The sequence below is a fragment of the Pseudophryne corroboree genome, chromosome 2 (genome assembly GCF_028390025.1).
Source record: "Pseudophryne corroboree isolate aPseCor3 chromosome 2, aPseCor3.hap2, whole genome shotgun sequence".
In the NCBI taxonomy this organism is placed as follows: Eukaryota; Metazoa; Chordata; class Amphibia; order Anura; family Myobatrachidae; genus Pseudophryne; species Pseudophryne corroboree.
The window spans coordinates 297,548,591-297,575,939 of NC_086445.1; the positions used below are offsets into that span (position 1 = coordinate 297,548,591).

At 43.6% G+C, this 27,349-nt stretch overlaps 1 protein-coding gene across 6 annotated transcripts in view; it reads right to left on the reverse strand.

The window, feature by feature from the left end:
- DIAPH3 (diaphanous related formin 3) overlaps nucleotides 1–27,349 on the reverse strand; it is a 1,416,707-nt gene that overhangs the window by 735,490 nt on the left and 653,868 nt on the right. For all 6 annotated transcript variants that reach the window (XM_063952903.1, XM_063952906.1, XM_063952905.1 and 3 more), the window contains 3 exons: nucleotides 15,876–15,986; nucleotides 15,220–15,338; nucleotides 14,457–14,573 (listed from right to left, as the gene is read on the reverse strand). In XM_063952903.1, coding sequence (XP_063808973.1) covers nucleotides 14,457–14,573; nucleotides 15,220–15,338; nucleotides 15,876–15,986 — 347 coding nt within the window. The remainder of the gene's footprint in view (nucleotides 1–14,456; nucleotides 14,574–15,219; nucleotides 15,339–15,875; nucleotides 15,987–27,349) is intronic.

The window sequence follows — 27,349 nt, forward strand, 5'->3', positions numbered from 1 at the left end:
TATATATGTCCAACTTTTGCCATGAGGTCCTAATTGCTGCCCAGGGCGCCCCCCTTCCCCCCCGCACCCTTACAGTGACCGGAGTATGTGGGTGTATGTGGGAGCAATGGCGCACAGCTGCAGTGCTGTGCGCTACCTCAGTGAAGACTGGAGTCTTCTGCCGCCGATTTCGAAGTCTTCTTGCTTCTTATGCTCACCCGGCTTCTGTCTTCCGGCTCTGCGAGGGGGACGGCGGCGCGGCTCTGGGATCGGACGACGAGGGGGACGGCGTCGCGGCTCTGGGATCGGACGACGAGGGTGAGAGCCTGTGTACGATCCCTCTGGAGATAATGGTGTCCAGTAGCCTAAGAAGCAGGACCTATCTGCAGAGAGTAGGGCTGCTTCTCTCCCCTCAGTCCCACGATGCAGGGAGTCTGTTGCCAGCAGAGCTCCCTGAAAATAAAAAACCTAACAAAATACTTTCTTACAGCAAGCTCAGGAGAGCTCACTGAACAGCACCCAGCTCGTCCGGGCACAGATTCAAACTGAGGTCTGGAGGAGAGACAGAGGGAGGAGCCAGAGCACACCAGAATCTAAATTATTTCTTAAAGTGCACATGTCTCCTGCGGAGCCCGTCTATTCCCCATGGTCCTTACGGAGTCCCCAGCATCCACTAGGACGTTAGAGAAATGAATAATTAGTATTTCATTGAAAGCAGTACTGTGCAATCTCCCTTGAAACACTGGTAGACTAAATTATCGAGATAAGAACTAGATAATCCAAAAAAGTACTACATTATGAAGAATTATATCACATTTAAAAAAAAAAATCACAATATCCAGCAAATTCGTATGATCAGATGAATGCATTTATACTTCAAACACATTCCAATTAATCCCCATATAAATCCCCCTATACTGTACAAATGGAAAGTTGTCTTTACTGTCACAAATAGGCCACAGGTGTTTAGAACCTCATCCTTTTGTTGCCATAACTAAAGTCTAGTACGTATTAATGTAAGCCTCTCTAAGCTTTGTATTTTGCTCATTTTGTGGTGGGAATTAGTTTAACTTTATTTCATGATGAGAGCACTTATTTGAGCATTATGTACTCGCACATGCATAATAGCAACTGAACTAATTATGCAAAACATTACATGCAAAAACAGGAGTAATGAAATACAGATATGGAAAACATGATTTACCCCATGTGCCGATTATTACCGATCGCAGTAAAATATGAAAAATAGCATCATGAGAACAAATATTTGTTATGAGAGGCTTAGATAATCATCACATTGACATAACTGATTAACTCCAAATTAAATGACTGAGGATGGAATAGAAACCATGTGAGTAAGGTGGCTTTACTATGAACAGATGTTTACATAAAGGTAATCTAAATAATTCCCTATAATAGCTCTTCTTGTGTCGAGAATTGAAATAAAATCCTGTTACCACAAATGGAAGATATAACACATTGTAGGAAAATTCAAAGGATTAAATTAGAAATCAAGCGTACTCATCACCTAAAACACACTGTACTTTCTAGCAGCTACTAATTATCTAAAAATGCCAACTGTTTAAATAACTAAAATAAAAACAATTCTAAAATGAATTTGTTTTCCCCTTAAAAATAAGTATCAGTTGCTGGAATATCACTCTTAAAATAAATGAATCATAATACAACAAGGCTTGATACTCTCAGACATTGTTTTAGTATTATTATTATTATTTTTATTTACATTACTCTCTTTTCATTTTCAGACACATCTGCAGAAGCTGCCAGTAGAGAGAAATACATATACTGTACAAAGTCAATATGGCAAACAGGACATGTTGCCCACTTTTTGATTGATTCGCGGGACAAGTATGTATTGCCATGTTACATGTATCTACATATAGGGGGTCATTCCGAGTTGTTCGCTTGTTGCCGATTTTCGCTATACTGCGATTAGTCACTTACTGCGCATGTGCAAGGCTCGCAGAGCGCATGCGCTTAGTTATTTTACACAAAAGTTAGGTATTTTACTCACGGCATAACAAAGCTTTTTCATCGCTGTGCTGATCGTGGTGTGATTGACAGGAAGTGGGTGCTTCTGGGCGGAAACTGGCCGTTTTATGGGAGTGTGCGGAAAAACGCAGGCGTTCGAGTTGCAAAATGCAGGAGTGGCTGGAGAAACGGGGGAGTGGTTGGGAAACGCTGGGTGTGTTTGTGACGTCAAACCAGGAACGAAAAGGACTGAGCTGGTCGCAATGGCTGAGCAAGTCTGGAGCTACTCGGAAACTGCTAAGAAATTTCTATTTGCAATTCTGCTAATCTTTAGTTCGCACTTCTGCTAAGCTAAGATACACTCCCAGAGGGCGGCGGCTTAGCGTGTGCAATGCTGCTAAAAGCAGCTAGCGAGCGAACAACTCGGAATAACCCCCATAATGGGTAACAAAAAGATCTGTAAAAGATGTACCTATATCAGAAACCATGAACTTTAAGTAGTGTCAGGTTGCAAACCAGGTGCTTCTGATGATATTCAATATTTAAAACGTCAGTGTTTTTTTTTTACTAATAAAAACATTGCACTTTCCTAATATTGAGCATAAACACATTTGGAAGCACCAGATTTTACAGCCCGACGCTCCGCAAATAAACCTTCTACACTTAGTTCGAAGGTTTGACATGTTTACATATGAATTTCTAAAGAGACCAATTTAATTAAAAGTGATGTTAGGCAGTAAGGTAAAATGATCACTATTGTATTAGAGATATGCTGGTGTTACCAATGAACCATTCCGACAGCACATGACCAATTAAACTGAACTGCTCCACTAGAGGTTGACCTATTGTGGAAATGCATCTGGATGATTTGTAGTTTAAATAACCTTATTATACACTAGTTTTAGAGGGTGGGGTTACTAAGCAACTGGCCGCACTGAAAATTCATATAGATGGTTTAAGGGTTGTTTTGCCATTTCTCTAATGGTTTCAGCAGTATTGCTGGTGGGACTTAAAACGGCCCTAATATATACCACAATAAACGCCTGGTTTTGCATTCATTATTGCAGTTTTTACTCCTATTGAATGCTGACAGCAGAGTTAACAAAGGAAAGCACTACATGCGTCTTATACGGTCTGTCTGTGCAGGAAACTTACAGATGTTTCCTCATATTGTACATTATTGCTGCTGTCGCGCCCAACCACCCATCATGACACATCAGGTCATGTGGCAATCTTCTAGAATTGGGCCGTCTTTTTTGCCTAAAATGTGTCTTAGTTGCAACACGCTATGACTATGAAGCACAAGGAGACTGTGCTGATCAATTTCATATAGGACTCTTGTATATCTGTGTGACTGAGAGGAAGATGTATTAAGCCTGGAGAAGTGATAAAGTGAAAGGTGATAACGCATCAGACAAATTAGCTCCTAACTGTAAAGTTAAAGGCTGGGATTGAAAAATGATAGTAGCTGACATGCTGGTGCGTTATCACCTTTAACTTTATCACTTCTCCAAGCTTAATACATTTGCCCCATATAGTCTCTAAATGTGTATATGAAGTGCTACAATGCAGCATCTGCAGCATTTTTCCATTTCAAGTTTTGTTCTGCTCCGTATACAGGCTCAATCACACACAACATACATACATGTGTCAAAATAGGGCAGCAACTAATCCATATTCAGAAGGGAAAATAATGCCCCACGTTAGCAGAGTTCCAATGGACCACATAGCGTATTGGGGCTTGATATATGAGGAAAAATCTGGACCACATAGCATATTGGGGCTTGATGTATGAGGATACATCTGTAGCAATAAAAGTGCAATACACATTGGTGCATATACAGTTAGCCATAGGGGACTGAATGTCACAAAGCCATGAAGCTGTTGCTTTGGCTACTGTAGCTACTGTTACTGCAAAGGAAATATGTCAAGCTGTGGTTCTATCACAAAGCCACATTCCACATACAACAGCACATATTATTCTGCCCTAAAAAAATAAGATTTTAAACCTACCGGTAAATCTTTATCTTGTAGTCCGTAGAGAATGCTGGGGACTCCGTAAGGACCATGGGGATAGACTGGCTCCGCAGGAGACATGGGCACTTTAAGAAAGACTTTAGATCTGGTGTGCACTGGCTCCTCCCTCTATGCCCCTCCTCCAGACCTCAGTTAGAGAAACTGTGCCCAGAGGAGACGGACAGTACGAGGAAAGGATTTTTGTTAATCCAAGGGCAAGATTCATACCAGCCACACCAATCACACCGTATAACTTGTGATATACTATCCAGTTAACAGTATGAAAACGACATAGCATCAGTCCAAGACCGATGAGACTATAACATAACCCTTATTTAAGCAATAACTATATACAAGTCTTGCAGAAGTAGTCCGCACTTGGGACGGGCGCCCAGCATCCTCTACGGACTACGAGAAAAAGATTTACCGGTAGGTTTAAAATCTTATTTTCTCTTACGTCCTAGAGGATGCTGGGGACTCCGTAAGGACCATGGGGATTATACCAAAGCTACCAAACGGGCGGGAGAGTGCGGATGACTCTGCAGCACCAATTGAGCAAACAGGAGGTCATCCTCAGCCAGGGTATCAAACTTATAGAACTTTGCAAAGGAGTTTGAACCCGACCAAGTAGTAGCTCGGCACAGCTCTAGCGCCGAGACCCCTCTGGCAGCCGCCCAAGAAGAGCCCACCTTCCTAGTGGAATGGGCCTTGACCGATTTAGGTAACAGCAATCCCGCCGTAGAATGTGACTGCTGAATTGTGTTACAGATCCAGCGAGCAATAGTCTACTTTGAAGCAGGGGCACCAATCTTGTTGGTTGCATACATGACAAACAGTGCCTCTGTTTTTCTGACTGGCCACGTAAATTTTCAAAGCCCTGACCACATCAAGGGACTAGGGATCCTCCAGGTCACGCGTAGCCACAGGCACCACAATAGTTCATATGAAAGGATGAAACCACTTTTGGCAGGAATTGAGGACGGGTCCGCAATTCCGCTCTATCCATATGGAAAACCAGATAGGGGCTTTTATGTGATAAAGCCGCTAATTCCGACACTCGCCTAGCCGAAGCCAAAGCTAATAACATGAACACCTTCCAAGTGAGATTTTTCAACTCCACCGTTTTAAGTGGTTCAAACCAGTGTAACTTAATGAAACTTAACACCACGTTAAGGTCCCAAGGCGTCACCGGAGGTACAAAAGGAGGCTGAATATGCAGTACTCCCTTCACAAATGTTTGTACTTCAGGGAGAGAGTCCAATTCCTTTTGAAATAAAATGAATAAGGCCGAAATCTGAACCTTAATAGATCCTAATTTTAGGCCGAAATTCACTCCAGTTTGCAGGAAGTGAAGGAAACGGCCCAGATGGAATATTCCGTAGGAGAATTCCTGGCCTCACACCAAGAAACATATTTTCACCATATACGGTGATAATGTTTAGATGTCATGTCCTTCCTAGCCTTTATTAGCGTAGGAATGACCTCATCCGGAATACCCTTATCCGCTAGGATCCGGCGTTCAACCGCCATGCCGTCCAACGCAGCCGCGGTAAGTCTTGGAATAGACATGGCCCCTGTTGCAACCGGTCCTGTCTTAGAGGAAGTAGCCACTGATCTTCTGTGAGCATTTCCTGCAGATCCAGATACCAGGTCCTTCGTGCCCAATCTGGAACAATGAGGATTGTTCTCATTCCTCTCCCTCCTACCATTCTCAACACCTTGGGTATGAGAGGAAGAGGGGGAAATACATAGACCGACTGGAACACACACAGTGTCACTAGGGCATCTACAGCTACTGTCTGAGGGTCTCTGGACCTGGTGCAATACCTCTGTAGCTTCTTGTTGAGGCGGGACGCCATCATATCTATCTGTGGCAGTTGCCACTGACTTGCAATCTGTGCGAAGGCTTCCTAAAGAAGTCCTCTCTTGGATGCAGGTCGTGTTTGCTGAGGAAGTCTGCTTCTCAGTTGTCCACTCCCGGAATGAATTGCTGAAAATGCGCTTACATGATTTTCCGCCCAGCGGAGAATCCTGGTGGCTTCTGCCATTTCCACTCTGCTCTTTGTGCCGCCTTGGCGGTTTACATGAGCCACTGCGGTGATGTTGTCTGACTGAATCAGAACCGGTAGGTCGCGAAGCAATGTTTCCGCTTGCCGAAGGGCGTTGTATATGGCCCTCAGCTCCAGGATGTTGATTTGAATACAAGTTTTTTTGACTTGACCCAAAGACCTTGGAAGTTTCTTCCCTGTGTGACTGCTCCCCCACCTCGGAGGCTCGCGTCCGTGGCTAGCAGAATCCAGTCCTGGATGGCAAACCTGCGACCCTGCAGAAGGTGAGCACTCTGCAGCCACCATAGGAGAGACACCCTGGCCCTAGGGGACAGGGTGATTAACTGATGCATCTGTAGATGTGATCCGGACCACTTGTTCCGTAGATCCCATTGGAAAGTCCTCGCATGGAACCTGCCGAAGGGAATGGCCCCGTAAGATGCCACCATCTTTCCCAGGACCCGAGTGCAGTGATGCACTGACACCTGTTTTGGCTTTAATAGTTTTTTTTACCAGAGTCATTAGTTCCTGGGCCTTCTCTATCGGAAGATAAACCCATTTCTGGTCCGTATTCAGAATCATACCCAAGAAGGGCAGACGAGTCATAGGAACCAACTGTGACTTCGGGATATTGAGAATCCAGCCGAGTTGCTGTGACACATTCAGCGAAAGTGACATGCTGTTCAACAACTGCTCTTTTGATCTCGCCCTTATTAGGAGATCGTCCAAGTATGGGATAATTGTGACTCCTTGCTTGCGTAGGAGCACCATCATTTCCGCCAATTACCCTGAAATTTGTAATGACAATACTGTACCGTAATTCTCAGGTACGCCTGATGGGGTGGATAAATGGGAACATGAAGGTATGCAGCCTTTATGTCTAGATACACCATAAAATCCCCCCCTTCCAGGCTGGCGATGATCGCTCTGAGCGATTCCACCTTGAATTTGAACCTTTTCAAGTATAGGTTCAGAGATTTTAATTTAAAAAAAAAAAAAAGTCTGACCGAACCGTCCGGTTTCGGGACTACAGCCATGGTTGAGTAATATCCCCTTCCTTGTTGAAAGAGGGGAACCTTGAGCACCACCTGTTGGAGATACAATGTGTGAATTGTATTTAATATTATCTCCCTTTCTGGGGGAGAAGCCGGTAGGGCCGATAAGGAAAACAGGCGAGGAGGCACCTCTTCGAATTCCAGCTTGTAACCCTGAGAAACAATTTCTATTGCCCAGGGATCCACCTGTGAGTGAACTCAGAAGTGGCTGAAGAGTCGAAGACGTGCTCCCACTGGGGCGGACTCCCTTAGCGGAGCCCCAGCGTCATGCAGTGTATTTAGTAGAGGCCGGGGAGGACTTCTGTTCCTGGGAACTAGCTGTGCCCTGTGCCCTTACCTCTGGTAAGAAAGGACGCTCCTCGTACTTTCTCGTTTTTCTGCGACCGAAAGGACTGCATTTGATAATGTCGTGCTTTCTTAGGCTGTGAGGGAATATAAGGCAAAAGATCAGATTTACCAGCTATAGCTGTGGAGACCAGGTCCGAGAGCCCTTCTTCACACAATTACTCACATTTGTAAGGTAAAACCTCCATACGCCTCCTTTAGTCGGCATCACCTGTCCATTGCATGATCCATAGGACACGTCTAGCAGAAATCGATATAGCGTTGACTCTAGAACCCAGTAGACCAATGTCTCTTTGAGCATGTCTTATATATAAGACAGCATCTTTTATATATCCTAGGGTCAATAACATGGTATCCTTATCTAGAGTTTCAATCTCCGCTGATAAGGTATATGTCGACGCTGCTACAGCGCTATAAACCCCTGCCGACACAATCGCCGGTCTGAGTAGTGTACCAGAATGTGTGTAAATGGACTTCAAAGTACTTTTCTGCATGCTATCTGCAGGATCCCTGAGGGTAGCTGTATCTTGATATGTCAGCGCTACCTTTTGGGTAAACGTGTCAACGCCTTGTCCACCCTAGGGGAAGATTCCCATCATATCCTGGCCCTAGCAGGGAAAGGATATGCCATGAGAATTCTTTTGGGAAACTGAAGTTTCTTGTCTGGAGATTTCCGCTCTTTTTCACACAATTCATTTGGTTCATGAGAGGGGGGAAATGTTATCTCAGCTTTCTTCCCCTTAAACATGTGTACCCTCGTGTCAGGGACAGATGGGTCATCAGTGATATGCAAAACATATTTTATTATAATAATCATATATTGAATACTTTTCTACCAGTCTTGGCTGTAACTTTGCATCATCGTAGTCGACACTGGAGTCAGACTCCGTGTCGGTATCAGTGTCTATTTTTTGGATAGTGGGCATTTTGAGACTCAAGGTCCCTGCGACGTAGGGACAGACATGGGTAGATTTCCTGTCTGTTCTCTAATCTTTTGTGCAATAAATTTACCTCAGCACTTAATTCCACATATCCAGTCAGGTGTCGGTGTTGTCGACGGAGACACCACACACACATTTGCTCCATCTCCTCCTTAGAAGAGCATTTTACCTCAGACATGCCGACACACACGTACCGACACACCACACACTCAGGGAATCCTCTTATCTGAAGACAGTTCCCCTACAAGGCCCTTTGGAGAGACAGAGAGAGAGTATGCCAGCACACACCGAGCGCTAATACCCCAGGAAAAACACACAATGTGTTTACCCAGTAGCGCTGTAATACTATTATTTGCTGCCAATTATGTGCCCCCCCCCCCTCTTCTCTGAAACCCCCTTTCACTGTGGATAAGCAGGTGAGAGTCCGGGGAGCTTCCACTCAGCTGTGCTGTGGAGAAAATGGCGCTGGTGAGTGCTGAGGGAGGAGCCCCGCCCCCTCGGCGGCGGGCTTCTGTCCCGCTTAAATATAATAACAAACTGGCGGGGGCTCTTTATATATACAGTGCCTAGCTGTATATATATCTCTTTTACCAGAAATGAGGTTTACATTGCTGCCCAGGGCGCCCCCCCTGTGCCCTGCACCCTTACAGTGACTGCCGTGTGTGAGGTGTGTGGGAGCAATGGCGCACAGCTGCACTGCTGTGCGCTTACATCAGTGAAGATCATGAAGTCTTCTGCCGCCTCTGAAGTCTTCTTTTTCGTCTCATACTCACCCGGCTACTATCTTCCGGCTCTGTGAGGAGGACGGCGGCGCGGCTCCGGGACGAACTCCAGGGTGACACCTGTGTTCTGACTCCCTCTGGAGCTAATGGTGTCCAGTAGCCTAAGAAGCAGAGACTTGAAACTCACAGAAGTAGGTCTGCTTCTCTCCCCTCAGTCCCTCGATGCAGGGAGTCTGTTGCCTGCAGGCTCCCTGAAAATAAAAAACCTAACAAATATACTTGGTCAGGAAGCTCAGGAGAGCTCCCTGAAGTGCACCCATCTCCTCTCTGGGCACAGTATCAAACTGAGGTCTGGAGGATGGGCATAGAGGGAGGAGCCAGTGCACACCAGATCTAAAGTCTTTCTTAAAGTGCCCATGTCTCCTGCGAAGCCCGTCTATTCCCATAGTTCTTACGGAGTCCCCAGCATCCTCTAGGACGTAAGAGAAACTATGTGCACTGTATTGATTCTATAGGTTGGGGTTGTAAACTTGATGTGGAAAGAAGACAATCACATGCTCACATAAAAGGTGAAGGTCACTTATGCACCTGAAATAGCAAAAGCAATGTCTTTTCTCTGGCAGAGTGTACAGTATCTTCTTTTACTGATTCATTTTCTCTGGTGTTTTCTTCCCCTCGTTTTTAAAATGAAAAAAATAAAATTATATATATATATATATATATATATATATATATATATATATATATACATACATACATACACACACACATATATACACAGGTTGAGTATCCCATATCCAAATATTCCGAAATACGGAATATTCCAAGATACGGACCATTTTGAGTGAAAGTGAGATAGTGAAACCTTTGTTTTTTGATGACTCAATGTACACAAACTTTGTTTAATACACAAAGTTATTAAAAATATTGTATTAAATGACCTTCAGGATGTGTGCATAAGGTGTATATGAGACCTAAATGAATTGTGTGAATGTAGACACAGCTTGTTTAATGCACAAAGTTATAAAAAATATCGGCTAAAATTACCTTCAGGCTGTGTGTATAAGGCATATATGTAACAAATGCATTCTGTGCTTAGACTTAGGTCCCATCGCCATGTTATCTCATTATGGTATGCAATTATTCCAAAATACGGAAAAATCTGATATCCAAAATACTTATTTTGGTCAAGATGGCGGCCACGGAACCAAAGGGGATTCAACCCTTGCACTGCTGGGTAACTTTCATACAATCTTTCGTTGCTAGGCAACATGTACTGTAAATTAATATGTAATATTGTATTTTGACATGTTGGGCTGGATGCAATGCTGTCTGAGTACGGCAGCCGTGCAAGATGCCAGTTGAACTCGGACAGTTTTTTTGAAGGGGCAATGACTTACAAGGCAAAACCATACTTTTAAGTATTGCCCCTTTTAAAAAAAACTCTGAGTTCGCCGGCATCCCGCACAACTTACGAACTCGGGAAGCATTACATCTGGCACATTATATTTAAAGTGTTATGTTTAGTCATTGAATTTCATGTCAGACTATGGGGTCTATTCAATTGAAGTCGGAACTGCCGTCTAGTCGGAAAGATGGCAGTTTCCGACTTTTTTAGGTCGAATCATGATTCAACTTATTCGATGTTCCTGGCATTTTTCTGACTTGTCGGATTTGCGGCCATATCCAACAGGTTTTAGTCCCGTTTTCGAAAATGTCAATTTGACTTTCAAAAAAACAAAAACGGATTCGCATTGTCGAAAACGAGCAAATCCAGTCGGATTTGACCCAAAAATTAAATAATGCATTGTCGGATCCTCTCTGTTGGAGAAGATCCAACATGCATTGAATAGACCCCTGTGCACTCATAAGAAATGTAGTAGGACATGCCATCCTCCACTATCTTTAAAAAGCACTTAGGGGAGTATTCCTTTATTGTGGAGCTTTCTAAGTTGGTGTTTATGGAAGAGACCACTATATGCTAAATCAGATTGAGCTTTAGGTAAACTGGTTTGGGTAGGATATGCATTAAAGGAAATAAAAAAAGTGTTCAGCTCCTTTTAAATTTAAGATACATATATTTATATTTTGTGAGATAGCTTGGTACACTAGTCCTAGAGCTCAGGTCTGAAGCCTATTGTGTTGTGCCCTCTTCCTATAAAATAGGGCAAGCAATCAAGGATTGTACATCTGAAGAACATCTTTTATGTTGTGATTGTCCCAAGCACCTTTAGCAATGGGACATATCTTTTCAAAACATTTAAGCAATAAACATATTGGCTTTGGATGTCTGCATATGCTCTATCTTGTAACCACCAATATAGCACAAAACGCTAATCCATTCTCCAGTTGTTCTGGACTTGAGACCAGTGTCTACAAGATAAACCTTCTGCCAGCTAGCAATGCTGAGTGGTTCATATTGAGAGACCATTGTAAATTGTCTGACACTATTAAGGAAGTGGTGCCGTAAAGTGTCCACACAAACCTAGAAGTAGGATGCTCCAGGTGCCAGTGGTAGGAGCTTGGGAGAAGTGGTTGCAGGTACCAGTATAAGAGCCTAGGAGGTAAAAGCTATTCCAGCTGCTGGTATTGGAAACTGGTGGTGGCATTGGTTGGAGTCAGTAACAGCAGTTACTGATGGTCAAAGAGAATCTCCAGTAGATGTGAATTAAGACCATTCAGGGTACTCAGGGATGAATAACCACCCTCTAATCTATCAGTGGACACATATAAGTGATCATCTGGCAGAACAAGGTCATCAGACATGGCCAAGATAACCTGTTAACATAACAAAGTTGTTGCATATTATAAACTGGGGAAGGTGTTGTGCAGACATGTATCTAAAGTAAGAGCTATGTTTTGACTTTTACAGACTTGTATTCGATTAAGAAAGTTTCATAAGGGAGTCTTCTTTTCCCTCTAAGCACAAACACATACATACATACATACATACATACAAAAATATAAAGGAGCTCCCTACATTTTGGTAAGACAGAATTAAAAAAGTTTTAGATTAATATCCACAGCACCCTGTCTGCGGTGTAGTACGGGTGACCGGCGGTCTCCTGACCGCCGGTCACCTTACCGACGCCGGGATCCCGGCAGCATACCGACGCCGGGATCCCGGCGGGGAGGGGCGAGTGCAGCAAACCCCTTGCGGGCTCGGTGGCGACCTGCGGTCGCCACGGGTTCTATTCCCACTCTATGGGTGTCGTGGACACCCACGAGTGGAAATAGTCCCTGTTGGTCGGCATGCCGACCATCGGGATAGTGAGCCGTCGGGCTCACGGAGGAGGTCATGTGACTGTCGGTCAGCCGACCGGCGGTCACATGACTACCACCCCCCTGTCTGACCATCAGTAATGAAATTCTGGTAAAGCTCTCAAAATCTGTGTAACTTTATTGCCCACAAAGTAGATAGGGCTATGCAAACCCATGAAAGTTTAGTTCCTATTGTTTAGTTGCCTAGAATGCAGAATCTGTAGTTTTTACATTTGTTACTTTCTTATCTCTAAAGAACCGTTCACAGGGCAAAATTCCTTCTAAATATAAATACCAATGTCAATGACAACAAACTTTTCATGAAAGTACTGTAGAGGTGGAGGAGCAGAGCCACCAGGTAAAATGCAATGCTTTCTTAAGAAAAGAATGAGGTTTCTAACAGGTAGACTTCTTTAGGATGATAACTTTTCTAATAAAAATCCACTCTCTCTACCAAAATGTTGGTAGTGTCTGCTTTCTCTATATTCAACATAGAGGATAAGCAATGCGAATAACTACCCAGATATAGGAACATGTAACGCTGGGAGAACAAACTTTTCATTTTTAACTCAGCAGCTTCCTGATTAACTCCATACCTCCCCTCACATCAAGACATTACAATAATCGCTAGTCTTATGGTCACACCAGTCGACAGCACGCTGCCTAACAGCACAAAACTATCCAGAGGCATTGTAACCTGTAATGCTGATAACATTCTGATGACCTGACTGGATTCAGGTTTCTCTATATCTGGCCACTTGACCGCAGAGAATACAAAGATGAGCAGGTGATAAACACGGCTAACGATAACAAAATGGTGTTCAGTGCATAGTTAATAGCACCTTACAAATAGTAAATAAGAAAAAAAATGTAATTTGCAGTATAAATAACTAGAAAATATAAATCATGTATAGAATGCTTTCCAATTATCTGCTGGGTTGTATAGTTTGACTTCAGTCATAAGCAGTTTATTAATGTTCTTAAGTCTCACTGTTGACACTATACCTGAGTAATAAATATATTTTAATTTACATTCTTTCCTTGGCTACTTCCACAAGAGTGATTCTACAAAATTGTCCCCTATGTTTATTCTGCAATGTCTGTCACGAGGATATAATGTTTAATCATTCTTTGTATTGTTATATTTTCTTCTTAAAGTTTAGTAAAACTTGAGTTAACCTGTAATAGTATAGCTGAATATTAATGCGAGTGATGCTCTAGCACACTAAGGATGAAATGTTACATTGACCACAATAACATTTCAGTCAGTTCCATATACCATCATGGCCATAAAGCTAAGCTCTCTGTTCATATTTATTAATTAGAACTCTCCAGAAAAACTCCTCGGATAACAACCTGGCTCTCGATAAGTATGTTCTGCACAGATCAGCAGTGGATGGTGAGGGTTAGGCTATGGAAGGGCAGGATAGGGTTAGGCACAAGGGGGAAGGGTGGAACTGCAGCTGGATCCACGGGAAGTCATCATTAGCTGACCACTAGACCCGGAAGACATCGCTGAAGACACCAGACCAGGTAAGGGACACTGTTAGACCACCAGTAACATTAGTGTCAACATGAAGAATGACAACAAAATATACCACACCGGGATACTGATACACGTGCTCCAAATGCTAAGCCTTTCAGAACTTTGAATCCTCAGACAGATCTATGGGGACTGCTCTGCCATATGAAAACAGAGGGGTTGTGGCAGATCTCTCAGCATCTGCTGTGGTTTCCTGCCTTAACTGATTTCTAAACTGAAGATTTCTGCTTTCCTATATCTTGCACTTGAAGAGCTCTGTGCAGATGACAAGGACTTCTTTACATCCTTTCTTTTCTGCAGTAAAGCCCAGTGGTTATTACAGTGCTGTGTCCTGAAGGATGGCTGATAAGGCAGATGCCTAGGACTTCTATGTTATTGTGTTTACAGCAACAGTCTAAGCATGAGAGAGTCACTGATGTAAATAGTACGGATTAAAATGGTGTTCGCCAATAACTGACTGGCAAAGATTGCTTCATCATTCAAAGAAGTACGTAAAACCTTACTCAGACAAGTATATTGTAAAAGCTAACAAAACATAGTATTAAAGTACTTACTTTGCAAAATAATCATTTCGAATTATTAGAAGATGCTGTAGAATGGAAAGGAAATTTCCTTCTGAATTTGTGCTCTTGACGGAACTCCACAGAACACTGAAAACATCACTAGCATCAGTTATAGTGTTAAGGTGATAACACACAGTCTGCAAGACATCTACTTCAGCAGATGGGACAACAAATGTCCTAGCTTATCTCACAGATTGTATTGTTGAGTATTACACGATTGTCTCGAGGAAGAGAGGTGCCACATCACCTGCCATTTCCAGACATTAATAGACCCAGCGCCATGTATGCAACAGGCCTTGCAGGATCTCCACAGCTGCACATACTGCATAATGAACATTCATTTGTTCTCTAATTGATGTTAATCCTCGGAAATCTTAACTTATATAAAGAAGCAGAAATGTTTCAAGCATATGCATGTATAAGAAATATGACATATTACATATTAAATAAAAGCTATGAGTTTTCACAGCAGCCCCCTGAGTTTTGTTTACTTGACATCTTTTAGTTAATGATCTTTATTGTTTGCAAAAACATAACAGGCCATTTTATGCAAAATCAAAGTAGTCCATGTGCCCAATTAATTTCTATTACTATTACCAATAAGTGTGGGATATTCAACAAACCAAAGTTTGAGAATCACTGTGATAAAGATATAGTATACTAAAACACGGTAGTAATTGCTAAAATGATAAATTTAGCACAAATTAAATAAAATGTAGCTATGAAATGCATTATGGTGCTTGTGAAAGGATATTCCATTTCAGAACGAACATCATCAAGGCGGTGAGAAAACTCGATCATGTCTTCCTCCTTGTGTTCATCAAACACTCTCAGCTGGATATCCAAAGCATCATTCCGGATATGCTTCAATTGCTACATAAAAGGGGGGAAAATACCTTTTACATGTGGCTACAAAGACACTTGCAAAAATGTTTAAATTAAAGACAGCATAGCCGCAATTACAACTTTACCAAATAATTAATAACTTTATTCTCACAGAAGATCAATAGTGACCTGCTCGTACACTAATGTAATACTCAACATTTCTATATGACTTGCTCCAATCAGCTTCTGTCATAAAAGTTGGCATATTGTTTAAGTATACATAACATTAAAGGTAATGTAAGATTTTTAAACTATCCCATGAATAAACAACAGTAAGATAAAGAAGAAGAAATGTTAAATCAAAGTTTAGATTAAGAGAAACTGAAATATATGCACATACAATATAAAATACTTTTTGGTCGTCCAGCTATATATTTACTAATATCACTGGGTTATTTGAAGCACATCTACTCCGTACAACAAGATTACATTATTCCAAAAAGAGAAATTTATGAAACGCGTTCTCCACTCAGGTGTCAGAAAATGCAAATATTAATGCAAAAACCGTGACTACAGGGCACTTACTGGCAATATCTCTTTCAATCCACAGCGCATAAATTCATTTCTGATGTGAAGCCTGAAGTCCAGATCATCCGGCGATGTTACCAGTGCATTGATAAGCTGCATACAAGCCACCTACATCAGACAACATTAAGATCTTTTACTTCCAAATGTCATTATATCTCAATGGAAAAGGGTGATTACTAGGGGTGAGAAATCTGAGCTTGTGGCTCTCACAGTTATAAATAACCAGGAATAAATCTGTATATACTTTTATTTTAGAAAATACCTGTTATAGAATAAAACAAAATACTAAATAATGCATTAAAGAAGAATTATTTAACTGAGAAACATTGTAGTTATATTTACATGAAAAGAGCTCCAGATAAAAGTAACTACATGCATTATTATTACTAACGTAATAACATATATATTCCAAACCACCAGCATACTAAAAAGCAAATAATGGTGATAGGGGGTCAGGATCACACTGAGTGGCACCCACCAGGGAATTCACAATTCATAGAGCCAATACTGTGTAAAATTAAATCAGTCTGTGGAAAGTGCTAAATACATTATCTGCAGCCAGATATTCCAGCAACATAACACCCTGCAATGTGCCGAAGTACCTTTAAGCAGAACTGAAATTAAAAAAAAATATATAGAAATCACCCTTTTGCACTGCAGTCATCTCTATGTATTTTTCATGTGTTTTCTTAAGACCTTCCTGTCAAAGCTTTTCAACAGAATCGCTCCTCTCACTGTAATGAATTGCACTATAAAGGAAATGCAATGGCAGAAAAGCAAAACAGTAGAAAACTGGCGCTGCTGGCAACCAGACGGAAATAATTCCCACAGGTATTATAGCTCTACAGTTGTCACCTTGAAAGCCAACAGCAATCTTCAGTCTCCGCTGTTAGCTTAGACTCATGTTTTTCAAAACACCAAGAACTGCCTGAACTATCCAATTTATGGATGCGGCATTTAACATTTTGGCTACATATAGGTAGAGATTAAATCTGACATTATTGATTATCCTATTTCCAAATAGCTTTAAACTATTTATATGGAGTATAGATGAATGTTGCACCTGTACTTTTCATTCTGTTTATATCTGTATTACAATGTTTACTGAAAATTAATCCAGTTATTACAACTCCAATTCCCCATAGCCTTGTTGTCTACTCTAAAGCATTCCAGGGAGACACAAAACTCCACAAATAATCCACAATACAGTATGTGTAGCATCATTACCACATACACCATTGGACAGAAAATCAGACACTTCATCTCTGCATTTTCCATTTGGCTACACTGCATTAGGAAAAACACAGAGATGTTCATAATGGAACTAATTAATATGCACAAAACATCTAACAATTAAAACCACTCAGAGCCAATCAAGATCTTGTGTTATAAACTGGGAGGATGATTCCCCAAAGAGCTATAGAGGAAACCGGGTATATGCAGACTTGCTCATATCTACCTGAACAGGTAGGTCTGGGAAGGGAAAGTTAGATCTAACTTAATGCAGGGAAGGTGTGTTCAAATGCAGTCTGCACAGAGACACATAAACGCCTGTCAAAACCGGAACAATTGCAGATGCCTGAGGGCTGGGCCATGACAACGCTGATGACGGTTGCCAGCACTAGCTAGCCGCTTCTGAGTGCCCGATTGTGAATCTTTCTCTAAGGTATATATGTGATATTGTCATCAATTGTATATATATTATATGGGCACATTCTTGTACACAATAAGCACTATTAGATCTGTTATAGAGGCTTTTTTTTCCAATCAAGCTGTACAGAAAATGTGTTTTTAACTATTATAACTAATGTTGAACTTTTCTTCTGCGTATGACCTGTCGGAGAGTAAGGTTATCTAGGTGTATGCATGCCTGCCGAAGATATGGTACATACAGTACTGATTTATATCAGGATGCATATTGCAATGCAAACACATCCACACATGGGCATAAATATGCAGGTTTCGTGTGTCGCTGATATGGTTTTCAGTCAGCTCAGCCTAAGCCCCACAATGCCCATAACTGCAAGGATTTGGATGTTAAAACTCAACGGTGTTCATTAATATTTCATAACTATAGTGTTAAGGGCCCTACACACTTGCGATCAGCCGCCGAGCTGCCCCCCGTCACCATAACAGTGCAGGCTAACATGGACGAGATCGTCCATATTGGCCTGCATGCACAAGCGACGGGGCACTAGTGATGAACGAGCGCGGGGCCGCGCATCGATCATCGTTGGTGCCTCCACACTGAAAGATATGAATGGTATCTCGTTCATTAATGAACGAGATCGTCCATATCTTTCAGTTTTATTGCCCAGTGTGTAGGGCACATTAAGTTTATCACTTATAATCGCATAACCGTGTATTGTCCTCAGACAAGTCAGTCTGTCTTCAAGCCTAAAAAACAATGTATGTTTGAGGGTCTCCACATACTGTAATTCAGAATGGTTAAGCAAATGATTGTTTAGCCTTTGCTCATGTTAGTACAGTAACAATATATTGCTGGTGAGGCCTGGGGATAGGTTTCGCATACACTGAACATGAGAACAGCATGAGAACATGCTATGAGAACAGTCTAACTGATCCCGATTTAGTGGCAAGGAGGAATAATCAGTTACCTCAAACATGAAAAGCTAGTGTGTACGCTTAATGATCTTCTGATGGCAAGAGACTGTCTATTGTTCAGGCTTACTCCATCTAGATCTCTCTGCAGTATTTCAAACAGTGGATTATGGTAACCTAATTGAGCAAGTGAATAAATTCTGTGGACTAGATGGCTGATTCAAATGGTTTCTCACCAGGTCACAAAAAGTATATACAGGAATACACCCATCGTCATCAGTGCCACTGTGTAGTGTTTCACACACACACACACATATATATATATATATATATATATATTTATTATATATATATATATACACACACACACACACACACACACACACACATACATACATACATACATACAGGCATGCTACCACTAAATGAAATAATTAGGCATCACAGATGACGCACAGTTGTACCTATCTTTTGTACTGAGAACCCAATACAAAATACTGAATAGCGATCTGGCTGAGTTCCAGCAATGGAGGACTACAAATTGGCTAAGACTCAATTTTGAAAAACCAGTATTTAATTATTGGAGCTAAAGGGCAAGGACAAAAGCTAAGCCAACAAACTGGACTTTGGGGTTCAGAGTTGCAATACACTAATTTTGTGGAACTGTGTGGAATATTGGTGTTGTCCTTGCTTGTGGCTTGACATTTAAACACCAGGTATGAGATATAATCAAACACACAATCTTTCGTCTGATGAACATAGCCAGGATTAAGCACTTCATTCCCTCGGGAGTTCTGCCTATACTTATACATACATTTGTATAATCACTTTTGGACTACTGTAATGCACTCTACCTGGTTTTCAAAAAAAAAAAAAAAAAAAAAGAATTTCACCACTTAAAGTTTAAAGAAAATGCAGCTGCCAGGCTGTTAACTAATTACCCCGTTACTGCCACATAACACCCATTCTCTATTTACTTCACTGGCTACTTGTAAGATGGCTAATCTATTTCAAGACTGGCGTACTAACTTTCAAACTCTACAGAACCTTGGACCAAGGTAGCTGAAGCAGCTTCTAAATCCTTAGACCCCACTCACTTCAGTTGGTAGATGAAGCACTATAAGCAGTACTTAAAATTTCTCTTAATTCATTTGCAGGTAGAGTTTTTAGGTTTGAGGATTCTATGCTAAGGAAACATTCCAGAAATTAAAGAGCCACCCCACCCCCTTAAAATCGTACCTAGACAGGTGTCCTCATAAATTATTGTTCCATTTGCACCAAACATCCCCTCTCAGAACACCAGGTCAGGTGCAATTCTGCTAGTGCCAGATATCTTTTTCACATCTTATTACCTGAAAAAGCATCTTACTATAGTCAAATGTGACGCACCTGGAGACTGTTGATTAATTGCAACACTTGAAGATCTGAGTGTGATAAGTCAGTGAGTCTTCTGGTGTGTCCTAATCACATTGGAACTAAAGCACATTTTCATGTAAAAAGATGTAAAAAAAAAAAAAAAAAAAGAAGATGCCTGGTGCTAGCAGAACCACAAGACTTGGCGGGACACTAATGCCCGCCGCCTGGTGTCACAAGGCGGTTATTGATATTAGTTGTAAGAAGGCACAGCTGTATCTTTAAGTATTAAGCAACTGGTGGTAAAATGTATCTACTCTATACACTGGTTACAATTACCCATGCTACTCATTCTTATTATCTGTGCTTTATAAAGTGAGTATTTATTGAAAGAGTACTGAATTTAAAAAATATAAAAGTTTGTATGAGTTCAGCAAACGGGTAGTAATTGGCCACTAGACCACAATACTGCTTTGTAACTTCAATAGCCCTTTAATATACAGTAGTGGGTACAATATTCTGTTTAATATTCTCCAATAAGCTTGCTAAAGCTTATTACTTAACAGTACATGTAGATCTGCAGTGCATCTTACAGCAAACAGAGTGGACAATGGAATGGGCATCTGTCGGTACACCTCCACTTTATGGGACATATTGGGCCGGATGTATTGAAGTCTGAGATGGCCATATGTGTGGGTTCCCAGCTGAACTCTGACACTTTTTTAAAGCGGCAATCATTTATAAGACATGGTTTTGCCTTGTACATATATGGCACCATATATTTATTTTTATTTTTTTTGGGATGTTCGAATTCGGCCGCAACCCCGCACCTCCAGCCAATTCGGACTACATTATGTCCGGCCCATTGGGTTTTCCATTCAATTATCTGCATTCTGTATTCTTCATTGCTGCAAGTGCAAATTTATATCTCAAATATTGCCTTGTATTTAGCATTGTACTGTGTACCATCTTTAAACACAATTTATGTGGTTCTTTAATACCCCTTTCACATTGCCAATGCCAAATCCCACCCGGGAATTGGAAATGGGTTCTTCCTGTGTGGAATCCGGCATCGGAGCCTAAACGCTGGATTCCCGACCTGGCAATTTGCAGGGACGGCTACCATAGCGGCGGGGTTGCGGAGCCGGCAGCGGGGTGGTGCTGGAAGATGAGCTCATCTCCGCGCTGCCTCTCCCTGTTGTAGTGAACGGGTGCCATCAACCCGGGAACCAGTTCACGCTGCCACTGACCCGGTATTAAGCCCAGGAATAACACTGCTTTATTCCTGGGTTGAATTACCGGGTCAGAAGAGCCAGGAATTCCACAATGGCCCTTTCACACTGCACATCGACCTGTGTCGACCCGGCATCAGGTGGCCTGATTGTAATTTTTCAATTATAGCCCATTTTTTTTAATCTCCCCAAAACACAGATTGTGCGAAAAGCAGCGCCAGCTATTGCAGAAAAAATGTGTACTGTGATGAAAGCAGTGGTAAGATTGTACATGGAAGATATACTGTGTTTGTCTCAGGTTTCTAACCTATATGATTTAAAACCCCATGAAAATATTTGTGATTGTAAACCAGGCTGGTTAAATGTTTTGGGCTTTAATAAAAGCTAGTTAAGGGGGTTACTGAGGTTGTGGATGGAGAGAGAGGAAGGGATCCATCCACTAGGCCCATTTCCTTAGATCGGCAATTTAGTGCTTGCACCTGTAGAGGCCAATACAGCTGTTTCTCACATCCTGAGGTAAGAGGCAGCAGGTTTGTTCACAGACACTGTAGTGCACTGACCGTGAGTACTGTGCCTATGCCTTTGAGAGACATATAGGGTTACATGAGGCTGCAGTGAACCATAAAGGGAGTTGCATGAGGCTGTGGAAAAATAAGATTTTACTCACCGGTAAATCTATTTCTCGTAGTCTGTAGTGGATGCTGGGAACTCCGTAAGGACCATGGGGAATAGCGGCTCCGCAGGAGACTGGGCACAACTAAAGAAAGCTTTAGGACTACCTGGTGTGCACTGGCTCCTCCCACTATGACCCTCCTACAGACCTCAGTTAGGATACTGTGCCCGGAAGAGCTGACACAATAAGGAAGGATTTTGAATCCCGGGTAAGACTCATACCAGCCACACCAATCACACCGTATAACTCGTGATGCTATACCCAGTTAACAGTATGAATAACAACTGAGCCTCACCAACAGATGGCTCATAATAATAACCCTTTAGTTAAGCAATAACTATATACAAGTTTTGCAGACAATCCGCACTTGGGATGGGCGCCCAGCATCCACTACGGACTACGAGAAATAGATTTACTGGTGAGTAAAATCTTATTTTCTCTGACGTCCTAGTGGATGCTTGGAACTCCGTAAGGACCATGGGGATTATACCAAAGCTCCCAAACGGGCGGTAGAGTGCGGATGACTCTGCAGCACCGAATGAGCAAACTCAAGGTCCTCCTTAGCCAGGGTATCAAACTTGTAGAATCTTGCAAAAGTGTTTGAACCCGACCAAGTAGCAGCTCGGCAAAGTTGTAAAGCCGAGACCCCTCGGGCAGCCGCCCAAGAAGAACCCACTTTCCTCGTGGAATGGGCTTTTACAGATTTAGGATGCGGCAGTCCAGCCGCAGAATGTGCAAGTTGAATCGTGCTACAGATCCAGCGAGCAATAGTCTGCTTAGAAGCAGGAGCACCCAGCTTGTTGGGTGCATACAGGATAAATAGCGACTCCAGCCGTTCTGGAAACATAGATTTTCAGGGCCCTGACTACGTCCAGCAACTTGGAGTCCTCCAAGTCCCGAGTAGCCGCAGGCACCACAATAGGTTGGGTTCACATGAAAAGCTGATACCACCTTAGGAAGGAATTGGGAACGCGTCCTCAATTCCGCCCTATCCACATGAAAAATCAGATAAGGGCTTTTGCATGACAAAGCCGCCAATTCTGATACACGCCTGGCCGACGCCAAGGCCAACAGCATGACCGCTTTCCACGTGAGGTATTTTAGCTCCACGGTTTTAAGTGGCTCAAACCAATGCGACTTCAGGAAATCCAACACCACGTTGAGATCCCACGGTGCCACTGGAGGCACAAACGGGGGCTGAATATGCAGCACTCCCTTAACAAAAGTCTGAACTTCAGGCAGTGAAGCCAGTTCTTTTTGGAAGAAAATGGACAGAGCCGAAATCAGGACCTTAATGGAACCCAATTTTAGGCCCATAGACACTCCTGACTGTAGGAAGTGCAGAAAACGACCCAGTTGAAATTCCTCCGTTGGGGCCATTCTGGCCTCACACCAAGCAACATATTTTCACCAAATACGGTGATAATGTGTTACGGTCACATCTTTCCTCGCCTTAATCAGCGTAGGAATGACTTCCTCCGGAATGCCTTTTTCCTTTAGGATCCGGTGTTCAACCGCCATGCCGTCAAAAGCAGCTGCGGTAAGTCTTGGAATAGACAGGGTCCCTGCTGCAGTAGGTCCTGTCTGAGCGGCAGAGGCCATGGGTCCTCTGAGATCATTTCTTGAAGTTCTGGGTACCAAGATCTTCTTGGCCAATCCGGAACCACGAGTATAGTTCTTACTCCTCTCTTTCTTATTATTTTCAGTACCTTGGGTATGAGAGGCAGAGGAGGGAACACATACACCGACTGGTACACCCACGGTGTTACCAGAGCGTCCACAGCTATCGCCTGAGGGTCCCTTGACCTGGCGCAATATCTTTTTAGCTTTTTGTTGAGGCGGGACGCCATCATGTCCACCTGTGGCCTTTCCCACTGGTGTACAATCATTTGGAAGACTTCTGGATGAAGTCCCCACTCTCCCGGGTGGAGGTTGTGCCTGCTGAGGAAGTCTGCTTCCCAGTTGTCCACTCCCGGAATGAACACTGCTGACAGTGCTAACACGTGATTATCCGCCCAATGGAGAATCCTTGTGGCTTCTGCCATCGCCATCCTGCTTCTTGTGCCGCCCTGTCGGTTTACATGGGCGACCGCCGTGATGTTGTCTGACTGAATCAGTACCGGCTGGTGTTGAAGCAGGGGCCTTGCCTGACTTAGGGCATTGTAAATGGCCCTTAGTTCCAGAATATTTATGTGTAGGGCAGTCTACTGACTTGACCATAGTCATTGGAAATTTCTTCCCTGAGTGACTGCCCCCCAGCCTCGAAGGCTGGCATCCGTGGTCACTAGGACCCAGTCATGTATGCCGAATCTGCGGCCCTCTAGAAGATGAGCACTCTGCAGCCACCACAGTAGAGACACCCTGGCCCTTGGGGACAAGGTTATCAGCCGATGCATCTGAAGATGCGATCCGGACCACTTGTCCAGCAGATCCCACTGAAAGATCCTTGCATGGAACCTGCCGAATGGAATTGCTTCGTAAGAAGCTACCATCATTCCCAGGACTCGCGTGCAGTGATGTACCGACACCTGTTTTGGTTTTAGGAGGTCTCTTACAAGAGATGACAACTCCCTGGCCTTCTCCTCCGGGAGAAACACTTTTTTCTGTTCTGTGTCCAGAACCATCCCCAGGAACAGTAGACGCGTTGTAGGAACCAGCTGCGACTTCGGGATATTCAGGATCCAGCCGTGCTGTTGTAGCACTGTCTGAGCTAGTGCTACTCCGATCAACAACTGTTCCCTGGACCTCGCCTTTATAAGGAGATCGTCCAAGTACGGGATAATTATGACTCCCTTTTTTCGAAGGAGTATCATCATTTCCGCCATTACTTTGGTAAATACCCTCGGAGCCGTGGATAGACCAAACGGCAACATCTGGAATTGGTAATGACAGTCCTGTACCACAAATCTGAGGAACTCCTGGTGAGGAGGGTAAATGGGGACATGCAGGTAAGCATCCTTGATGTCCAGTGATACCATGTAATCCCCCTCGTCCAGGCTCGCAATAACCGCTCTGAGCGATTCCATTTTGAACTTGAACCTTCTTATGTAAGTGTTCAGTGATTTTAGATTTAAAATGGGTCTCACCGAACCGTCCGGTTTCGGTACCACAAACAACGTGGAATAATAACCCCTTCCCTGTTGCAGGAGGGGTACCTTGATTATCACCTGCTGAGAGTACAGCTTGTGAATTGCCTCCAGCACTGCCTCCTTGTCTAGGGGAGTTGTTGGCAAAGCTGATTTGAGGAAATGGCGAGGGGGAGACGTCTCGAATTTCAGCTTGTAACCCTGAGATACCACTTGAAGAATCCAGGGATCTACCTGTGAGCGAGCCCACTGGTCGCTGAAGTTCCGGAGACGGGCCCCCACCGCACCTGGCTCCGCCTGTGGAGCCCCAGCGTCATGCGGTGGACTTAGAGGAAGCGGGAAAGGGCTTTTGCTCCTGGGAACTGGCTGTATGGTGCAGCTTTTCCACCCTGCCTCTGCCTCTGTGCAGAAAAGATGCACCTTTAACCCGCTTGCCTTTCTGTGGCCGAAAGGACTGTACCTGATAATACGGTGCTTTCTTTGGTTGTGAGGGAACATGGGGTAAAAATGCTGACTTCCCAGCTGTCGCTGTGGAAACGAGGTCCGAGAGACCATCCCCAAACAACTCCTCACCTTGTAAGGCAATACTTCCATGTGCCTTTTAGAATCTGCATCTCCTGTCCACTGCAGAGTCCACAATCCTCTCCTGGCAGAAATGGACATTGCGTTTATTTTAGATGCCAGCCGGCAAATATCCCTCTGGGCATCTCTCATATATAAGAGTGCATCCTTAATATGCTCTATGTTTAGCAATATAGTGTCCCTGTCCAGGGTATCAATGTTATCAGACAGGGAATCTGACCACGCGGCTGCAGCACTGTACATCCATGCTGAAGCAATAGCCGGTCGCAGTATAAAACCTGAGTGTGTATACACAGACTTCAGGATAGCCTCCTGCTTTCTATCTGCAGGCTCCTTTAGGGCGGCCGTATCCGGAGATGGTAGTGCCACCTCTTTGACAAGCGTGTGAGCGCTTTATCCACCCTAGGGGATGTCTCCCAATGTGACCTATCCTCTGGCGGGAAAGGGTACGCCATTAGTAATCTTTTAGAAATCACCAGTTTCTTATCGGGGGAAGCCCACGCTTCATCACACACTTCATTCAACTCATCAGATGGGGGAAAAACCACTGGTTGCATTTTCTCCCCAAACATAATACCCTTTTTTGTGGTACCTGGGTAAAGATCAGAAATGTGCAACACATCTTTCATTGCCGTAATCATGTAACGGATGGCCCTATTGGAATGTACCGTGGTCTCACCGTCGTCGACACTGGAGTCAGTATCCGTGTCGACGTCTGTATCTGCCATCTGCGGTAGCGGGCGTTTTAGGGCCCCCGATGGCTTTTGAGACGCCTGGGCAGGCACGGGCTGAGAAGCCGGCTGTCCCACATCTGTCATGTCGTCAAACCTTTTGTGTAAGGAGTTGACACGGTCACGTACTTCCTTCCACATATCCATCCACTCAGGTGTCGACCCCGCAGGGGGTGACATCACATTTATAGGCACCTGCTCCGCCTCCACATAAGCCTCCTCATCAAACATGTCGACACAGCCGTACCGACACACCGCACACACACAGGGAATGCTCTGACTGAGGACAGGACCCCACAAAGCCCTTTGGGGAGACAGAGAGAGAGTATGCCAGCACACACCAGAGCGCTATATAATGCCGGGATTTACACTACTCACAGTGATTTCCCTTATAGCTGCTTATTACACAGAATTGCGCCTAAATTTAGTGCCCCCCCTCTTTTTTACCCTTATGTAGTCTGAAACTGCAGGGGAGAGCCTGGGAGCGATCCTTCCAGCGGAGCTGTGAGAGGAAATGGCGCCAGTGTGCTGAGGGAGATAGCCCCGCCCCTTTTTCGGCGGACTTCTCCCGCTTTTATTAAATTTATGTGGCAGGGGTATTTTACACATATATAGCCTAGTAAGCTATATTATGTGTGTTTGCCACCTGTAAGGTACTCAAATTGCTGCCCAGGGCGCCCCCCCCAGCGCACTGCACCCATAGTGACCGGAGTGTGTGGTGTGCACAGGGAGCAATGGCACACAGCTGCAGTGCTGTGCACTACCTTAATGAAGACAGGAGTCTTCAGCCGCCGATTTTGAGGAAGATCTTCTTGCTTCTGGCTCTGCAAGGGGGACGGCGGCGCGGCTCCGGGACCGGACGATCATGGACGGGCCCAGTGTTCGATCCCTCTGGAGCTAATGGTGTCCAGTAGCCTAAGAAGCCCAAGCTAGCTGCAAGCAGGTAGGTTCGCTTCTCTCCCCTAAGTCCCTCGTAGCAGTGAGTCTGTTGCCAGCAGATCTCACTGAAAATAAAAAACCTAAAATATACTTTCTTTTTCTAGGAGCTCAGGAGAGCCCCTAGTGTGCATCCAGCTCAACCGGGCACAAAATTCTAACTGAGGTCTGGAGGAGGGTCATAGTGGGAGGAGCCAGTGCACACCAGGTAGTCCTAAAGATTTCTTTAGTTGTGCCCAGTCTCCTGCGGAGCCGCTATTCCCCATGGTCCTTACGGAGTTCCCAGCATCCACTAGGACGTCAGAGAAAACACAAG